The sequence below is a fragment of the Poecilia reticulata genome, unplaced genomic scaffold (genome assembly GCF_000633615.1).
Source record: "Poecilia reticulata strain Guanapo unplaced genomic scaffold, Guppy_female_1.0+MT scaffold_207, whole genome shotgun sequence".
In the NCBI taxonomy this organism is placed as follows: domain Eukaryota; kingdom Metazoa; phylum Chordata; class Actinopteri; order Cyprinodontiformes; family Poeciliidae; genus Poecilia; species Poecilia reticulata.
The window spans coordinates 147,838-163,391 of NW_007615021.1; the positions used below are offsets into that span (position 1 = coordinate 147,838).

The 15,554-nt window shown below is 35.4% G+C and overlaps 1 protein-coding gene and 1 long non-coding RNA gene across 2 annotated transcripts in view; both read right to left on the reverse strand.

The window, feature by feature from the left end:
- Positions 1-1,399: 1,399 nt before the first annotated feature.
- On the reverse strand, positions 1,400-7,281 carry LOC108165938 (uncharacterized). The gene is made up of 4 exons (XR_001776259.1): positions 7,202-7,281; positions 1,939-1,968; positions 1,840-1,850; positions 1,400-1,653 (listed from the first exon to the last, which is right to left on the reverse strand). It is a non-coding gene; the product is annotated as an uncharacterized LOC108165938 (long non-coding RNA).
- A 5,794-nt stretch (positions 7,282-13,075) lies between these two features.
- Positions 13,076-15,554, reverse strand: part of LOC103460206 (interferon-induced protein 44-like) — a 4,814-nt gene continuing 2,335 nt past the window's right edge. Inside the window, exons 2-6 of the mRNA XM_017303199.1 lie at positions 14,626-14,827; positions 14,152-14,301; positions 13,825-13,993; positions 13,375-13,475; positions 13,076-13,295 (exon numbers count right to left, since the gene is read on the reverse strand). Of these exons, the coding sequence (XP_017158688.1) occupies positions 13,125-13,295; positions 13,375-13,475; positions 13,825-13,993; positions 14,152-14,301; positions 14,626-14,802 (768 nt within the window). The 5' untranslated portion in view covers positions 14,803-14,827 and the 3' untranslated portion in view covers positions 13,076-13,124. The remainder of the gene's footprint in view (positions 13,296-13,374; positions 13,476-13,824; positions 13,994-14,151; positions 14,302-14,625; positions 14,828-15,554) is intronic.

Sequence of the window (15,554 nt, forward strand, 5' to 3'; positions counted from 1 at the left end):
GACAGAGAAGCTTAAAGACATTTTAATGATTATTTATTTTTCAATGTTTGATAAATTAGAAGTGAAACATTACATAGGTTAATTACTCAGACTGCCCTTTATTTCTGTTATATAACTTCTTGTACAGCTAATGAAAAAAATACACTTTTTCAGAAAGTTTTTTCAGAAAGTACTTTCATTCTGACCAGCCTCATCAGAACAAATGATTTATTAAATGTGAGTATGCACTGTATATAGACTTCTTCTGATTTTTTTTTTTTGCCTAATTAAAACTTGCAAAATAAATTTTAATACAAACCAAAAACAACATGATTCATTTCTGGTGTCGAACTTAATAATCCTTATGTTTTATACATATAATATTTTAAAAATAATTCTACCACTTTGTTTCCAAGAAGAAATTATTTTTTGAATTTCAGCAAGTCGATATGTGGCTACTTAATATTAACTCAGTCGTGAAGTGGAGGATTGCTTTCTCTCTGCTTTTGCATGTGATCTAGTTCAATCTCTTTTTCCATTCTATTGCTTCTAATTTGGTTCCCTCTGTCTTATTTTTCTATTTTTTGCTAACCTTGTTTACTCCGTCTATTTTTTTTTCTTTTGTTTTAAAAATGTAACAATTTGATCCACTGCCTTGTCATTTTGTGAACATTCCAACAACCCCGGCACAGATTCATGAAACAGAACATGAACATCCAAGTCAACATTATTGATTGTTTCAGACCAATTTGTCCCAGCAGTTGAGTAATCAGGATCTCTGGTGTGATGCATTAAAACTAGGATGATAGTTTAAGCATCTGTTGAAACAAAAGAGAAATGCTCAACATTTGAATTCAGCACCACTAGAACAGACTTTTCTAGTTCAAAATTTTCCTTCATTTATCAATCTAAAAAAATCTGAAAATTCAGTACCAAGGACACTCTCCACACTTTAGCTTGATATTTTCAATGCAAGTTATGAAAACATCCAAGATTTTATTCAGGGTTTTAATGAGCTGGTCTAAAACGTTTGACCAGCTCATCAAACCTGCGCTTGATCAAACCGACTCTACAAGATTAACTTGAAATTTGGTGAGTTTTCTCACAAGATATGGGGGATCTAAAGTTATCGATGTTTTTCATTTCCTGACATTTTTTAATATGTTGTAGCAGCGGGGCTAGAATTCAAAATTCAAAATAAAGGAAATCGGCACCAATAAATCGATTTATCAATCTGAATCCAGCCCCCTCAGATTTTCAGTCAAAGATTTGGTGGGTGTGGCCTAATTCATCCCCTAGACATATTAAAACAAATAACACCAAGGAATACTTAGACCTAGGATTACGAAATCTGCTACCAATATGCAGCATCTCAAGACCTACAGAAAAGTCTCTCTGAGCCCCAGAAAGAAAAACATGATGTACTGCAACTTAGTATAGATATATGACAACAAAGTTTGGTAAGATATTCCTGATTATTTTTTATAACGAAAAAATTAAATACATACTTTTCACTTGGTCCAAAGCTGCTTCCACATCTGAGCCAACACGGGAGGTGATGGGGCAATAAACAATGTGGCCTTTATATATGTTGCTGATATGTTTATTGAGCTTCTTCTTAACTTGTTTCTTAAAAGCTTTTTCTGCCCCAAACGTTTTGCCTGTAGTGACATACTAAATACACAGTTAAACAACAATTACCATATAAAATAATGCAGACAATGGGATTTCATCAAGACGTGATTGGAGGAAAAAGAACAATGTTGTGTCTCTGCTTGTTTTACATCTGTTACCTATTTCTATATCCTATTTCTTACATTTCATCAGCGCTTCATCATAGGTGCATTTTGTTGCTCTTACCTGCGCTTTTTCTGAAAAATAAAACAGTATGAAAAGTGAATAATTATATAATTATTGAGTGTCTGTTTGGTATTAATATGAGCAGAGATGATCACTCACTAGTCTGCTCATTCCCCATCTTGTGGTTACCTAGAACAAATAAATAAACATTAATGGTTCCATTCATCTTTCCATTTTAGTGGCAAAAGTACTCCTTGAACTTTTCCATGTTTTGATACATTACAACCACAAACATATATTTGTTTGTTCATAAACATATTTAATCGTACTTTAATGTGGAAGATGAAGTGGTGTACAATTGTACAGTAGAAAAGAATTATCCATGATGCAAAACATTTTTTTTTTTTTACAAATAAAACCTCCACTCCATCCAGTCTCAAGTCACTGCCATGTGTTTGGCTCCATCAATCTTCCCATCAACTCCAACCATCTTGCCTCTTCTTCTTGAAGAGAACCCCCCACAGTATGATGCTGCCACCACCAAATTTGGGAGTGGGCACCGTGTGTTCAGAGTGAAGTGCAGTGTAAGTACTTCACCACACATAGCATGGTGGAAAACATCATAAAGTTCAATTTTGGTTTTATCTGAGCAGAACTCCTTCTACTTGTTTGCCATTTCCCCAACCATTGGCTTCTGGCAAACTGCAAATGGGATGTTTTATAGTTTTGTTTTAACAGTGAATTTATTCTTGCCACTCTCCCATGAAGACCACATTTGTGCATTGATGACTAACAGTTGTCCTGTGAACAGATCCCCCCACCTGAGCTGTGGATCTCTGCATCTGGTCCAGAGTTACCATGGGGCTTTTGGTTGCATCTTTGATCAGAGCTCTGCTTATTCAGTCTGCAGGTTTAGATGGACGACCTTGTCTTGTAGGCTTACAGTTGGGCCATACTTTGTTCCCTTTCAGATGATGGATTAGACAATAAGATGTTAAAAACTTGGGAAATTGTTTTTATGTCCTAAACCTGCTTTAGACTTCTCTACAACTTTCTCCTCCACCTGTCTGATGAGTTTCTTGGACTTCATGATGCTATTTGCTCCCCAATATTCTCTGAGCCTCTGAGGCGTCACAGAACAACTGGATTTGTTCTGACAGGTCGCAGTCAACATGCAACTTCTGAAGGTAATTGGTTGCACTCAGAAGAAAGGGGGCTGAATACTTTAGCACACTACACTTCTCAGTTTTGTGAAAAAAGTTTTGAATCATATATATATTTATAATTCTAATAATTTAAAAAAAAAATTTAAATTTGCCTTTACAGAAAAAACTCTGTGCTGAATTATTGTGATGTCAGCTGCTTAAATTCACACTGTTCCAAAACAAAGCAGTGAGAACCACACTGAGGATAAAGATTGATTCATTTATTTGTTAAATGCATGTCAAGTTTTTAAATTTCCAAATGTGTAAATATACATTTTGATTTATTGGATTGTGGCACCTGCGACAGACTGGCGATCTGTCCAGGGTGACCCCGCCTCTCGCCCAGAACGTTAGCTGGAAATGGACAAAAGCACCCCTCCCAACCCCACCAGGGACAAGGGTGTACAGAGGATGGATGGATTGATTGTGGCACGTTTGGCTTTCCAAAATTGTTGGCATAATATTAGAGGCGACTTATTATGTGACACTTTTAGATTGGACCTATAAATGCTATACGTTGAACCTTTCTTTAGAGGTTCTTTAGGACAAAATCTGTTTTGTCTCTCACACACTACGAAAGACTCACGCACACTCAAAAAATACTCAAATTGCGCATACACACTACTAATATGTCACATACGCACACAAATTTTCTCCCACACACATACACAAAATCCCAAAATTGCACATACACACCACTAACATGTCGCACACGCACACAAATTTTATCTTTCTTGCACACATACACTGTACTCACATCTCGCACACACAAAATACAAAAAATTGCGCACATACATTACTAAAATATCACACGCAATTTTTTTTTTTTTTTTGTCACACGCATACATAACCCAGGTAAAAAAACGTATACTTTAGTATACTAAATTTTAACATACTTTAGTATACTTTTATCGATGTACTTAAACTGTACTATTTTGGAACAACTAATTTTGTGCTTAGTATACTTTAGTAGTATTTAAATAGTATTAAATTACAACTAATAGTATATTTTAGTATACTATACATACTTTTTTGGAACAACTTCCAAGTGTACTTGGTGTACTTAAAGTATACTTTTTAAATATCATATTTCAGAGCTTTATTATTATATTTTGATATAATTATTATATTCTGGGTGTAATAATTCTGTCTCAGAATTATATTAAAAATATATATTTAATATACTTCAAATATTTTTTAAATATACTATTAATATATTAGTAAAGTATTTAAATTACACTTTTTATTTTTGATTTTCTGCTATTGATAATAAACTACAATTTTAATTACTTGTGAAAGTCTTTATTCCTACGTACCTATTTTGTAAATGGCATGCATAACTACACTACAGTACTTACATTGTTTTAGGCTAAAATTACATGGAAAGATTAATTACACAAGATGCCCAAGGTAATTCAAATATTTCGTTTTATTACCGACATTTTAAAATGTCCAATTTTACTCACAACTTTATGAACTTTACATAAATTATCAGTTTACACATCAAAAGTAATCACATGAACATAAAAATTTAAGTGTGACAATAAAACATGACAGTGAGGATCAACGACAACATTTCCGTTCACTGCACCTTACAGAATCCTACAAAAAAGAACGATAGAGCAATTAAACAGAGAAAGCATTTGTATTTTAAAGAGAACAGAAAAATGGCAAATAAAAAAATACTTACAATTTTAAGACGTTGTGGACTCGCCATGTATGTGACATAAGAACTGATGATGATTGGGACCGGATGCCTGGGGTGGAAAAACATTTCTGGGTGTCTTTGCCTGTTTATGTTAGAAGTAGAAAAAAATAGTCAGCAATGTCATAGAATCAGTTGATGTTGGCATTAACTATGAAGCTGTTTTAAGTGTGGACTTAAGGAGACAAACTACCTTACAATCTTTCCATCCATGATCTGAACACACTGATCCTTGCAGGGTGGTGAGGGGAGCTGGTGGTGCCCATCTCCAGCAGCCATCAGATGAGAGGCAGGGTTCACCCTGGACAGGTCACCAGTCCATCACAGGGCCCTGAAAGTCAACAACAAATTAAAAATTGAAAGATAAATGTTAGATTAACAAGAAGAGAAAAATTCTGTCCTCCATCCATCCATTGATCTTCCTGCACCCTTGTCCCTCAGTGGGGTCGGGAGGGTTGCTGGTGCCCATCTCCAGCTAACGTTCTGGGCGAGAGGCAGGGTCGCCCTGGACAGGTCGCCAGTCTGTCGCAGGGCAACACAGAGACACACAGGACACACAACCATGCACACACACACACTCACACCTAGGGGCAATTTTGGAAATGCCAATTAACCTAACAGTCATGTTTTTTTTGGACTGTGGGAGGAAACCGGAGTACCCGGAGAAAACCCACCATGCACAGGGAGAACATGCAAACTCCATGCAGAAAGACCGGGGCCGGGAATTGAACCCAGAACCTTCTTGCTGCAAGGCAGCAGCTCTACCAACTGCGCCACTGTGCAGCCCAAAATTCTGTCCAGTTACCTTTAAATCAAATCATGTTTATTAAGCACTTGGTGTTGGTAACACACCAGTTTTTGTTGTTGAAAATGTAGCTAGCTGCTCATTAAAAAAACAATTACACCAGGAAGACGATGTGGAGGTTCATCCTCAGAGCTGGTTGGTGATCTGGTGGAGTCAGAGCTTCTTCTGAGACAGAAAGTCTTTAGGTTTYCTAACACCTGATTTCTCTGGCTTCCTCTTTCATCTTCATTTGCTTAGTTAGACTGCAAACATATGTTGAAGATAAAATCATTGATGAACGAGTTGGAACAACAACCACCTCACAATATCAAAGTCTCTCTGTCTTATGGAGCTTAATTAAAACCAGGTTAGTTTATGAATTAAAGTACAAGACACAACAAACAACCTCCGTGCAGTTATAACATGAAGCTGAATGATTACTATAATAATCATACACGTCACAATAAAATTGATAAATTATTTAAGAAACCAACGTAAGTTATATATCTTCACAGCACTGTTTATAATTAAATGAAGATAATTAATAAGCAAACTTACCACCAGCTAGCAACACTTAGCAGCCTTCATCCCCACGGGCTCCTTTTGTGACACACATTTCATTTCCATCGGTTGTTGTCCCGTTGTGTTGTCGTCTAACTCGGACTAGGACGTCACCAGCTTGAATTTACCAAAATTAGTAACTATTGTCAAGGCCTTCTCTACTTTTAAGGCAATAATATGCGAATAAAAATGGCAAATTTGAACAGCGTCTGTTATCTTCCCTGTGTTCAAGTTTTTTCTTCTCTTTGTGGTGTTTTTTAAATAAATGAAATGTGCAATACCGCCACCATCTGGTCTGGAGTATGAACTGGAGGAGCTAATGCCGTTGATTATAAGGTTGTACATCACACATCTGAAAATTGATTGGATACTTTCTTAAAAATTACATTATGATTGTCCTTTTTTTATTGTATGCCATTTTAATAAACAGTAAAAGATTATTAAGGCACTTAAAAATTCATACATATTCATTCATATTTTGTTCACTTAAAGTATAATTTTATTTAATATATTAAAAGTGTATTTTTTACAATTATGTTTAAGTGTGTTTAAAGTACTAATTTCAAAATTGGTAAAAGTGTGTTTTTAGTATACTTCAGATGTACTTATAGGTAGTACACTTAATAATTCGTATACTTTCACGAATTTAAGTATGTTTGAAGTAGCTAAAGTATACTTTTTTGAAGGGTGTACAGAAAACGGATGGATGGATTGTGGCACGTTTGGCTTTCCATACCTGCCGCGGTCCAAATTGTTGGCATAATATTAGAGGCGACTTATTATGTGACACTTTTAGATTGGACCTGTAAATGCTATACGTTGAACCTTTTTTAGCTTTCTTTAGAGGTTCTACAGCAGTAACTTAATTCTGTTCACCTCCAGCCCAGATCCTGTGAGCCTCGGGGAGAACACGCTGGTAGAAATGGTACGTGGAGCGGAGCGTGAACTGAGTGGCTCTACCATTACCCAAAGCAGAGGTAACGTCACCGTAACGGTAATGGTTTGACGGTAGAGAAGAGGGCGAGTTGTAGTCATAAATGCAAGTGAATGTCCAAATTAAGACAAAATCAAAGCTTCCTTGATCAGCTACATTTCTCACATAAATCCCTTTAAAAAAAAAAAAAGTCAATACAGCCCAGAATGACAGTGAAAAATCTCTTCTCCTACCTTTGCTGTTGGTCCTGCAGTAGCTGAAAATAAGAGTGAAAGCGCTAAAAGAATGCTTTCACTTTCACTTTAGGACAAACCACGTGGTTCACAGCAAGTTTGCTTGCCCAACATGAAGACAATCCTCCATTCCATGACAACACACTGTTTACAGTATGTTGCCATGTTTGGGCTCGACAGCAACAAATTTACTAATACGTTTTACTGTCAATGACAAAAATAATGAAAATGCTCTACATTACATGTTACAATGAAAAATAAACAAAAGAGAAACAAACAAAAAACCTATAAAAAAGATTTTAAATATGAAGTAGAATATGAACAGTATGAATTGCATGAGTACATAAGTGAGTGCATATAGTGCCTATAAAAAGTATTCACACCCTTGGATGTTTGACCCTATTATTATTTTTGACAAATCCATAATGAGCAACAAAATGTCTTTTTTAAAACAAAACATTTACAAAAACCTTGTATTGTCAAAGAGTAAATTAAGTTTAATAACAAATAATAACAAAAATAATGAACATAAAATAAGTGCATACATATTCACCCAACACAGAAAACCTACTTGGCTGAGTTATTGGGTATTGGTTAATAAATACTAGATGTTATTTTTCTCATCTTCAGATTAAGATAAATTATATTAGGTTGCAGCCTCCTGAGTAATCTGTTGGTGAATAGTAAGCTATTCTTAAGGTTTTGAACTGTTATTTATTGTACTTTTCTGCATAAACAAACATTAATCAATGAGTAATGCTCTGAAATTTACTGAATACTTATTCCCAAGGGCGTAGGAACGAGTCTTTAATTGGGGGGACGCATATCGGAAACCTGACAGATCAGTAAATAGCTTGAGCAGAAATGTCAAACTATTGCGCCATCAACACGTCAGTAATGCATTACTCTAATCTGACTCTTGTTTCAGTAACAAGTATTCTAACACGTTACTATTTACAATCCAATAATCAGATTAAAGTTATGCATACTATAATGACCGTCATTCCAGGATGAACACTCACTTTAGCATTTGCCTCACAACTAGCAAGCTACATACTCTGGTAGCACAGACAGGCTACCAGATTCTGATAAATCTTATTGGTCAAAATGCACTGATATAAATTGACTGGTAATTGAATTGGTTCTACATCTTTCTAAAACCAAAGTATTAAACAGCTCATAAAATAAGACACGGCAGTTTTAAACTCAGCAGTTTGACCAACAAAAATAAAGTCTAAAAAACAAGTTTTGTTCTTCTTGAACAACTTTCTACATCAGTGCAACAGTTTGATCTACAAAATAAATAAAAATGATACTTTTCATGTCTAACAGACCTTTAGCTCCTCGCTGTTAACTCAGTCTCACTTTCCAGCCCTACATTCAGTAATTTACCGAAGAAGACCCATAAAAAACACTTAAGCAAAAAACCTAAATGTTTTTATTCTCCTGTCATTTTCAGCTGCAAACATTTAACTGAAATATCTACAGATATGTGCTTCTGTCTCTGCCTCCCTCTGACTCTCTGCAGCCTGATGTTCCTGCATGGATTCATGGATTTACAACAGACACTACAGTAATGTACAGTGTCAGAATGTGAACTAAAAATAAAAAATATGTTTTATGATACAGAATGAGAATTTAAACTTAATTTTCAGATGTATATATTATTATACATGTCAACTCTCTAGCAAAAATGTTCACTAATTTATTTTTAAACCTCTTCTCAAGCACTTTTCTTATCGTCTCCTAACAATAAGAAGGTGTAATGAAAAAAATATTGAAACGTTGAAAGAAATCAACCTGACATCAGTCTTCACCCGTTCTCCTTTCTGGTTTTATTGAAATTCATATAATTTTTATATCTTCACACTCTGAAACTCCACCTGGCTCTCCTATGTCTTCCCTGACCTGCTCCTCTCATAATAAAACAGTTTAGTTTATTTAAAAATTAAAAACAGTTAATACATATTTCAAACTAAATGAAGACCTCACCAGAGCTTCTCCACCTTTCTTCAACATCATTCTAGCACTGCTGTTCTAAATATCTAAATAATATGAATATATGTTAAGTGGTCAGTATGATAAGGTGTTGCTCACTTTTAATAATAAAAAGGCTCATTTTGCTGCTGTTTCAGTCTCATTCTAAATCATTGTGACTAGACTAGCTAACTTTTAAACAAAGTTAGCAGTAAAATTTTGGACATGTGACTATCCCAGAATTAAAACAGCTTAAAGAGATTTAGTTCTATATATGAAAGTAAACTGACAAGATGTTATAAACGATCATAGCAAAATTCCTGACAGATCGTTTACTTCATTCAAACGAAGTTTCTCTAACTCTGCTGCTGCCTTTACTCTGAGCCGTTCAGAGGGGGAGGGGGAGGACGGAGGAAGCGCTCTGCTGAATGCGCTGTTGTGCGCCTTCAAAATAAAAGCATGCGAGTGGAAGATTTTAAAATTCTTCGCAACTGCGGTGAAATTATTGGGGGGGGGACGAACGTGGCTCTCTCCAATATTGGGGGGGCATGTCCCCCCAGTCCCCCCCGCTTCCTACGCCTATGCTTAAATCTTAAAATGGAAAAACGGTCCTTACACTGAATAAAAAACAAGAACCCCCTCAGGCGCCCCATTTCCACCCCCCCCACCCCCCACACACACACACACACAAACAGTGTGTGGAGATGGGGCGCCACACACACACACACTGTGTGTGGAGATGGGGCGCCTGAGGGGGTTCTTGTTTTTTATTCCGTGTAAGGAATGTTTTCATGAGTTGCGGGGACTTTAAATTGATTTTCATTCATTTTCTACAGCCTAACCCTTACCATAATCCTAACCACAAATCTAACCATCATATACCTAACTCCTAAACCCCAAAACAGCATTTGACCAAGAAATGTCCCCATAAGGAGCAATGGTCCCCACAACCCCATATTGTGGACAGAAATAGGTTCTCATAAGGATATTAAAAACCTGGTGTATATACACATGCGCGCACGCACGCACGCACGCGCGCACATTCTTGTACTTCTTATTTATTGAGACTGAAAGAACCTAAAACACCGGTCTGCTGGTTTAGGTAATAACATGTAAATGGTTGATTTCACAGAATATTTTTCATGCCATATTTTTCAAGTCACAAAGGCAGTGCAAGCTAACAGTAACTGCACAGATTCCACTAAAAGTTAATAATTGAAAAGGCATATTATCTTGTTTTTTATGTTTTACAGAATTACAATATCCTTTGACTGTTACACAATAGCATAATATGACTCAAACAACATTTAGAGAGAAAATAAACACATCTTGTGCAAGTTAGGACCCACATCCCGACACATAGAGGATACCATCAACAACATAAAACCAGACACACATGTCATTGTTCGTATGTGTTCTTTTCCAAAAACACATCATAGTTAACATGATCAGCAGATGTTAACTGTTAGAATATGTTCTCATCTTAACTTGTCTTTGAGTTATATTGTGTTATGTGTTCATGTTTTCTAATTTACTTAGAAAAGAACTGCTGTAAGTTCTGTATCCTGTCTCTTTCTGTTTATGTGCATGTTGTACTGCTGTTGTCCACTGGGGGCAATGAGAACGAGAACTTGTGTGTAGGCAGCACAGTTAGAGAAGTAGAGATGAAGTTAACCAAGGGCTGAATTTTATCTAACGAAAAGTGTGGTTCATTGTGAATGTGAGTACTGAACAAGAAAGCGCAACATTAACTTATAATAATTTTCCACCGCAACTTATAACAGGAGAATCTAGTTTCTATATTCCAAACCTATTAGTCAGAACAAAAAGATACCTACTCTTATTCTGCTTAGCAATGCAGAACAGGAACATTTAGTTGGTATACTTCACTCAACCCAAAACATGAATTAAACCTATAGTTAGAGCAAAAAGATCCTGAGGATTTCACTCAATCCGGAGCAGGAGTTGGAACAAATTTATAATCCAGAGAAACTTGTCTAGAGAAACTACTCATTGCCTTAGATGAGACCATTATCAGAACAAGAGAAACTCTGCTAGTTTTTAAATCACAGACTACTTATCCTTAAACATGGGGTTATTTTTTATTTTCCTTATTCTTCTATTGCTCTTTCTTTTGGTTTGTTGTTTTGTTGGCATTTCCTTCAAATTCATGTGAAGCACTTTGAATTGCTTTGACCATGAAATGTGCTATATAAATACAATTACCTTACCTAAAGCATCTATAAAAGTTCTAAAGGAAACAGGAGTTTATAAGAATTTACTTTAGTTAGATAAGAAAAATACACTGGCCCACACTCCAGCAAAGTAGTTGTCAAAATGTCTGAACATTGGATGTCAGTCGCCATAAAACCCAAAACGAAGTCATATGGGACAGTTGGCAACCCTAACATAACGTCACTTCCGCATTTGCTGACGCAGCAACTAGGCTAGGCTAGTTAAGAAGGCCTTCATATCTCATTAAACCCGTTCTGTGCACTAATTTATTTTTCTTTTTTCAGTAAACAGCTGCCTTATTAGAGCTTAATTAAGGATGATGCTCTATCCTTTTCACAGCAGGGAGTTTTCTATGTTCATTAGCCTAATGTTAGCATAGTCTCTGTAAAGTTTGGCTCATGTCAGCTTAAAGAGCCATATTTTCATCTGAAGGTGGTAAATACAATGTTGTCTGTGGAATAAAAGTTTCTAAATCTTAATTTATTAATTCTTTTAGGGATGCATGATATTATTGGCATGGTATCACTATTGGTCGATATTAGCTGTAAATATCGGACATTGGCCATTCTGTCAAATTCACTCACCGATATAAAAATATGTTTTTATATGACAAACCAGTGACGATGATGCCCGCAGCACAGCATGTCATGACATCACCTTCGTCAACAGTGTGCAAGTTTTTTACAGTGTCGTAAACTTACAACATAACTGCTATGTGCAATGATGGCTCAGCATCAGTGATGCGAGGAGCGACAACAAAGTCCTGCAACATTTCAAACCGAATTAACCATTTCAAGAACCATCCGACCATTACGACGAGGCCATGGTGGCCAATGGGGAAATCAAGAGAGCAGTTAACTGCAGAGAAAAAAAATCTCACCAGCAGTCCATTCTACAAACTTTGGATAAATATCAGTATTGGTATCAGATATCGGTCAAATGAGTTTTAGTATATCAGTCCAATATTGGCCCAAAAATAAAATATCATGCATCCCTAATTACTTTTTTTGACTAAATGCCGCTGTTTGCTTTGATGGTCGGGTCTCCCTATTCAAAGTTTTAATCAATTATTGTTTTGATTTTGTTTGATTTAGATTAACCTGTTTATGTAAATTGAATCATTTTGTGTTTGTTTCTAAATTTCTTTTTATAATGGTGACAAGACAGAATTTTAACATGAGTAATAATTTGACAGAACTGCTTTTAATTTTATTGGAAGATTATCAGTACTTTGACTAATGAGTCAATGAAGGGTTTATATCATGGCTAATCAATGTGGCACACATTGCATTAAATGAAACTAGTCTTCTTTTACCTGCATGTTTTTATCCCAAGTTTTCCTCTGATTTTCTGCCTCTTTCTTGTTCTACTCATTTGTTGACTAACACATCATCTTTCTCTCTTCATACTCAATTAATGCCATCTGCTGTTGCTTCTATGGTATTTATACCGGTTTGGTGTTTTAAATCAAATCAACTTGAAGTAAAAAGACAAACTTACTACAAACTAAGGCGCTACTGAATGGTTAACAGTAAATGAAAAATGTATGTAATGTTTTAGAACTTTAATCCTTTAGAATATTAAGTATTTCACCTCATACTTTTTCACTAATATGAACAATATTATTGCTGAGATTTCCACAGCAAAAACATATTATTCCTGTAACATATAGTCGCAGTGATATGTTACAGCATCCCCCAGTAACATATTGCTAGGGGATGCGCAGCTTGGCAGCGTAGTCGTCTCCAAAGTCAATTATCAGTTTCAGCGCATCCAGGATCAGAGCGTCGACGTCTGAATCCATCTCAATTTCATAACTGTAGTTCTTCACTGGGAGGGTGCAGTTCAGTGGAATCTCCACGCTGGATTCAAAATCCTTCATCTATATTCCAAGAAAATAAAAATTATATTTTGTGAAAGATCTTTTTCTTCCTCTTTGAATAAATCTTTCTATGACTCACTTTTTTCTTTAAATGTTTACTCTTGTAGACATTTCTCAGATCTCTCTCTATTTCACCACAGGCTGCATCAATGTGGGTGAGAATCGCCAACTGAGGGATTCCTGTGGATACAGAGATTATTTTATTGTGTTAGCAATCAATAGATTTCAATAAATATATATGATGAATTCTTCTCAGCAACAATTTTAAGTGACAAATATTTATGACATGATGAAAAATACTGGGTAGTAAGATGTTATTTTAATATACACTGCTCAAAAAAATAAAGGGAACACTTAAGTTTTCACTTAAGTGTTTAAGTGTTTTTTTGAGCAGTGTATTTTCTACACATTTGTTTTCCACCTATTTTATGTGACCTTTATGATTGTTGAACAAAAGTTTTGAGTATATTTTCTTGTTTGTGTTTAAATTTACATTACTTTACTGAATGAAAGATTTGTTGATTCTTACCCAGATCACTGGCTGCTTTTCTGATTTCCTTCATGTTCTGTAAAATCGTTGGCATAATTTGTAATACATTAGCATCATAAATGCAGACCAGAACATGAACTCTGTCATTGATGGACGGGAAAGAGATGTAGTCAGGATCACCATCAGAAAGGGAAGATTTGGGGTTGAACTGAGGAAAAGAAAACGTGTATTAAATAAAATAGCTAAGAAAATAATTTTTATATAAATCAAGTTAATTGTGATAACTTTAGGATCTAAATTAACAAGGGCATACCTTTTAAATGACTGTTAAAAATCATTTTAAAACATAAAACATACTATTTATACCTTGTAATCATCCTTCACATGTCCCTTCAAGGCCAGTTTGATGTCGTCTACGCTGACTTCTCCATCTTTCACCTCCAGACCCACAATGTCAGTGAACACAAAGGGGTAAAAGTTTTCTGTGTCTTCTTTTCTTATTTTATATGTTGTATACTGAGAAAAAATATAGAAGTTAGGTTGTTTTTTCATATGTAATCAGCTAACATAAAATTACTGCTAAAAATATTTTCAATTTTCTACTCAAGTCACCTAAATCTTAAAAGTGCATTTAAGATGAAAGAAGTATGACTGAAGTCCAAATTTTTAGAACAAAAGTAAGATTTAACCTATAAAAAAATCCTGATTAATCAGTGAGGCACGCATTGCAGTGAACGTCTATGTGGGGAGAGGGTGACTATGAGCTCACATTTCACTGCAGTGGAATATTAGCTTACAGATATGAGTAAATCCTAAAAATGACAATTAGACTATACTGACCTTTGATGTGAAAGTTTTCTCGCAATTTTTGAAACTGGCCAGAGCTTCATGGGTCATTCTCCCTTGGAAGATATTGTTGACAGAGTTGATGAAGCTGGACTTTCCTGCACCGACTGGTCCATGGAGTAAAACTCTGATGGCTTTGATTTCTTTATTTTTAGGTTGAAAATTCTTCATGTACTGCAGAATTTGCTCTTTGTTTCTGTTAAAACGTGAAAATAAAAGTTACAACTTAAAGTGTCACTGACACAATAAAACCAATAAAATTTAAACAGATTATGGAAGAGGTTTCAAACTGTGAACACGAAAGGTTTTAAGCAAAACATTTTTAGATGCGGCAGGGACATATAATAATATTATGCACATATTGGTAAATGAATAACAATAATTGTATAGACTATTTGTCCAAAATTCAAAAACTCAAGACTTAAGGATGATCAAAGTAAATGTGAATTCATGCACCTGATGCACCATGGGTTTCTGGTTTATGCAGTTCACAGAAGTCAAAGATGCTGTTTTTTGTTGGTTACTTTTAAAGTTCCAGGCTTCACAGGATCCTAGTGCTTCTCATTTCTCAACATTTAATATATGGACTGATTTTTCATAATTTAGCTTATGTATATAATGTACAGTGTTTTGTTTGTCACCAACTGTGTGCGTATCGTGTTTTGTGTGCGGAGGAGCGATAAGAAATGGCAGAGAACAAACTCGAGGTGAGGCAGGCAGTTCTCTTGCCTTATGGCAGGGGGCGCTCATGATCCCAGATATTGTGACTGCACAACTGCAGAGTCAGACACAGCACCATCATTTTCTGATGTATACATTGCAACTGGTATTTTTATTATAGTTGATCATGTTGTTTTTCATGTCTCCTTGTTTCTTTTGTTCCTCCTATTACTGATGGAGATATAAAGATATTATTTATAATG